General features: G+C 49.1%; 1 protein-coding gene across 1 annotated transcript in view; it reads left to right on the forward strand.

Annotated features, from left to right (window-relative positions):
• Positions 1-105: 105 nt before the first annotated feature.
• Positions 106-4,731, forward strand: part of NPW (neuropeptide W) — an 8,639-nt gene continuing 4,013 nt past the window's right edge. Inside the window, exon 1 of the mRNA XM_012805688.1 lies at positions 106-188. Coding sequence (XP_012661142.1) covers positions 106-188 — 83 coding nt within the window. The remainder of the gene's footprint in view (positions 189-4,731) is intronic.

Raw genomic sequence — 4,731 nt, forward strand, 5'->3', positions numbered from 1 at the left:
TGGAAGTGTTGGAAGAAGAACTGGGATCCAGGAAGGTGGGGGCTCCAACCTAAACAGAAACCACAGAAGTGTGTGATGATGCCAGTGCAGGTTCTGCCCTGGAGAATGGATATCCAGATTGAAGCCAGAGGGCAGTGGCTCCTAAAGGAGATCCCTGTAGACAGCATGGATTACCTTGTGCGCTTAAGGTGGTAGATGTATCATTTTGAGGGCTCTAGCCAGGAAGGGGCAGTGGAGCCCCTTGGGAAGTTGGAATCTTTTCTCTCTTATTCTGGGCTTCGAGCTCACAGGTATATACATATGTAACATATGTATAATTTATCAAAAATATGTTATGCCTCTATTGACACTCTAAAAAGACTGTCAATTTAGGCTCGGCGCCCGTAGCACAGTGGTTACAGTGCCGTCCATATACACTGAAGGTGGCGGGTTGGAGCCCAGCCCAGGCCAGCTAACGAACAATGACAACTGCAACAAAAAATGGCCAGGCATTGTGGCGGGCGCCTGTGGTCCCGGCTGCTTGAGAGGCTGAGGCAAGAGAATTGCTTGAACCCCGGAGTTTAGGGTTGCTGTGAGCTGGGAAGCCACGGCACTCTACCAAGAGTGACATGGTGAGACTTTGTCTCAAAAAAAAGACTGTCAATTTAGGCTCAGGGCCCATAGCACAGTGGTTATAGTGCCAGCCACATACACCAAGGGTGGCAAGTTCGAACCTAGCCCAGGCCAGCTACTGATCTGCAACAAAAAAATAGCCAGGTGTTGTGGTGGGTGCGTGTAGTCCCAGCTACTTGGGAGGCTGAGGCAAGAGAATCACTTAAGCCCAAGAGTTGGAGGTTGCTGTGAGCTATGACGCCACAGCACACTACCAAGGGCAACATAGTAAAACTTGGTCTCAAAAAAAAAAAAAGACAATTTTAAAAAGTTGCAGTTAAGCTTATGATTGAAAATATGGAAATACATACTAGAAGAAACAGCTAAAAAGTTGGAAGCAGTTGCCTCTGGAAACAAGATCAGGATGTGATCAGAAGAAAGAAATGGCTTTTTTACTTTCCTATAGTAGCATTTGATTTATAATGTATATTACCTGGATAAAATTAATAATTAAAAAATGACAAAACAGGCAGTGCCTATAGCTATAGTGGGCTCAGCTATACCAACACTAGTGGGTTTGAACCCTGCTTGGGCCAGCTAAAACAATAAGAACCGCAACAACAACGACAAAAATAGCTGGGTGTTATGGCAGGCTCCTGTAGTCCCAGCTACTTGGGAGGCTGAGGCAAGAGAATCGCTTAAGCCCAAGAGTTTGAGGTTGCTGTGAGCTATGATGCCATGGCACTCTACCAAGGGCAACAGAGTGAAACTATGTCTCAAAATAAAAAAACTATGTCTCAAAATAAAAAAAAAAGACAAAACAGAGAGAGTTGCTCATTAATCTCATCCTTATGGGGGAGTTCTGGTTCCTGTTTTGGGTCCAACTCTGTGCTGGGAGAAGACATGTCCTGATGTTGAGCAAACATCGCCAGCCATGATCAGGCCCTCTAAGAGGGACTGTCCTGTGGAAGAAATGAGAGTTGAGCCTTGGAAAGGAGTATCAGCTCTCTTATGCTATTAGGATCATCACCTCTTCTCTTGTATAGCTTTGGGTCCAGGCCCCTGATTGGGGAGGAGGCAGAGCCTTTGTCACCTTGTACCCTGGGCTGGAAGGGCACAGAACCCCTCCTCTATACCCTGAACTGGAACCCCCAGGAACTCTGAAGGGTTTGGGTTTCCTTTCTCTCACCCTGCACTGGGCTCCCCCTGCCATGCCTTCTGCACACACACACCCAGCAGCCACCTCCCTAACCCTCTGTTCCCATGTGGCCTATATCCTTCCCTACATCCTGATATGTACTATTTTCACCCCTTGGGTGGCAGCAATAAATAAGAAAGAGGAATCTATTGCTGGTGTTTAAACTGCAGAAAACTGTAGCACAGCAAACCTGTCATGCTATAGGGAACTCTCTTCTCTGTCCCACTTTGTGTTTTTGAGGTTCATCTGTGCTGCCCCTGCAGCTCTACTCTCATTTTCTTTCTTTCTTTTTCTTTTTTTGAAACAAAGCCTCAAGCTATCTACCCTCAAGCTGCGTAGAGTGCTGTGGCATCACAGCTCAAAGCAACCTCCAACTCCTGGGCACAAGCAAGTCTCCTGCCTTAGCCTCCCAAGTAGCTGGGACCACGGGTGCCCACCACAATGCCTGGCTATTTTTGGTTGCAGCCGTCATTGTTGTTTGGCGGGCCTGGGTTGGATTCAAACCTGCCACCTTAGGTGTATGTGGCTGGTGCCTTAGCCACTTGAGCCACAGGCGCCCAGCCCTTTCTTTTTTTTTAATAGAGACAGTCTCACTTTATCGACCTTGGTAGAGTGCCGTAGTGGGGGTCGTGCCCCACCCACTGAGCCACAGGCACCACCTCTACTCCCTTCTGTTTTTTGGCTGGGGCTGGGTTTGAACTTGCCACCCTCTCAGCATATGGGGCCGCATACTACTCCTTGAGCCACAGGCGCCGCCCTACTCCCATTTTCTATTGATTAGTTTCCACATTGATAAATGGGTTGCTTGGGCAGTGCCTGTGGCTCAGTGAGTAGGGCGCTGACCCCATATACCAAGGGTGGTAAGGTTCAAACCTGGCCCTGGCCAAACTGCAACAAAAAATAGCCAGGCATTGTGGCGGGCATCTGTAGTCCCAGCTGCTCAGGTGGCTGAGGCAAGAGAATCGCCTAAGTCCAAGAGCTGGAGGTTGCTGTGAGCTGTGATGCCATGGCACTCTACTGAGGGCGACAAAGTGAGACTCTGTCTCTTAAATAAATAAATAAATGGATTGCCACATAACCTCCCTGGGCCACCTCTAGGGAACATTAAGAGATCTGCACACTCCTCCCTAGGCTGGAGTGCAGTCTTTTCAGGTGTGCCCACGTCCTCTTGGCCAGGAACAGGAAGCAGGTGTCAGGGGACCCTGGTTCTGTGTCGTGCCATGCTGCTCACCCACTGCACACTCCAAGTGGCTCTCCAAGACAAGGGGCCCCAAGGGAGCATGGCACAGGTACTGGATAATAGCTTTTTGCCATGGAGTTCCCTGGTCCCTGTGGTCCTCTAGACGTGAAAATAGCTTCCTCTGCATCCCCTACTCCGCCCCCATACCATCAAAGTGTTTTTGCTGCCAGCTTGCAGGATCCGTAACCCTCTGGAACAGCAGTGATAGTCCTAGCTACAACCACTTACAGTGTGCCTACTGGATGTCAGGCACCGCTCCAAGACCTAGGACTGGATTGTCAATGTCCACAAGATGAGGAAGTGGCCACTTTTCTTACCCCCAGTTTACAAATGAGGAAACTGATGTAGAAAAGGTTGAGACACTTATTTTCTCCCCTGTACCTACCACTGATAAGCCTAAGTCAGATCTGAACCTCGTCACCAGGCCCCAAGGTCAACTGTTGTCTGGTTCTATATGGCCTTTGAGGGGAGGGCTACTGCTTCTAAACCTCCCCAGGGACTGCCAGACCCACTAGGGCCCCACAGGCCTCAGGAGTAGGTGCCCTCTGCCTTCCTCCTCCATCCTCTAAACCAAGGTTCTTGGGTGGGGGTCTACCTTGTATGTCTCTCCCCACACACACACTTATCCAGCAGGTGATGTGGGACAAGTCAATTCTTCCCAAGCCTTAGTTTCCTCATTGGTAAAATGGAATCAATAATAGTCTCACCTCATGACACTGTTTGCAGGTCAAAATAAGACATTTTGTGGTGATCCAAAATAAGGTCTGGGGCCCACAGGGGGTCCCATGAATGGTGTGGTTGGTTCAGGAGGGAAAGTTGGACAATTTTGAGGGCTGAATTCATTCTCAAAATAAAATCTATCCCTGCTGATGGTCAGAAAAGAATGTCCTCCCTCTGTACAGCTAAGGAAACAACAACCAAAGCAAACAGACAACCTTCAAAGTGGGAAAAGATATTTGCGTATTATGAATCATACAAAAGCTTAATATCTAGGATCTATAGAGAACTCAAATTAACAAAAAAGCCTGAAATAGGGCGGTGCCGTATACCGAGGGTGGCGGGTTCAAACCCAGCCCTGGCCAAACTGCAACAAAAAAATAGCTGTGCATTGTGACAGGCACCTGTAGTCCCAGCTACTTGGGAGGCTGAGGGAAGAGAATCACCTAAGCCCAGAGTTGGAGGTTGCTGTGAGCTGTGTGATGCCACGGCACTCTACTGAGGGCAATAAAGTGAGACTCTGTCTCTCCCCGCTACCCCCACCCCAAAAAGCCTGAAATAGGCTTAGTGCCTGTGGCTCAAGCGGCTAAGGCGCCAGCCACATACACCAGAGCTGGTGGGTTCAAATCCAGCCCGGGCCTGCCAAACTACAATGAAAACTGGAAACAAACAAAAATAGCAGGGTGTTGTGGCAGGTGCCTGAGGTCCCAGCTACTTGGGAGGCTGAGATGAGAACTGCTTAAGCCCAGTAGTTTGAGGTTGCTGTGAGCTGTGATGCCAGGGCACTCTACCCAGGGGGACAGCTTGAGGCTCTGTCTCAAAAAAAAAAGGAAAAAAGCCCGAAATAATCCCATATATCACTGTGCAAGACAGATGAATAGAATCTTCTCTGGCTCGGTGCCTGTGGCTCAAGTGGCTAAGGCGCCAGCCACATACACCTAAGGTGGTGGGTTTGAATCCAGCCCGGACCCGCCAAACAACAATG

The sequence above is a fragment of the Otolemur garnettii genome, unplaced genomic scaffold (genome assembly GCF_000181295.1).
Source record: "Otolemur garnettii isolate 467f Iridium unplaced genomic scaffold, OtoGar3 scaffold00044, whole genome shotgun sequence".
Lineage (NCBI taxonomy): Eukaryota > Metazoa > Chordata > Mammalia > Primates > Galagidae > Otolemur > Otolemur garnettii.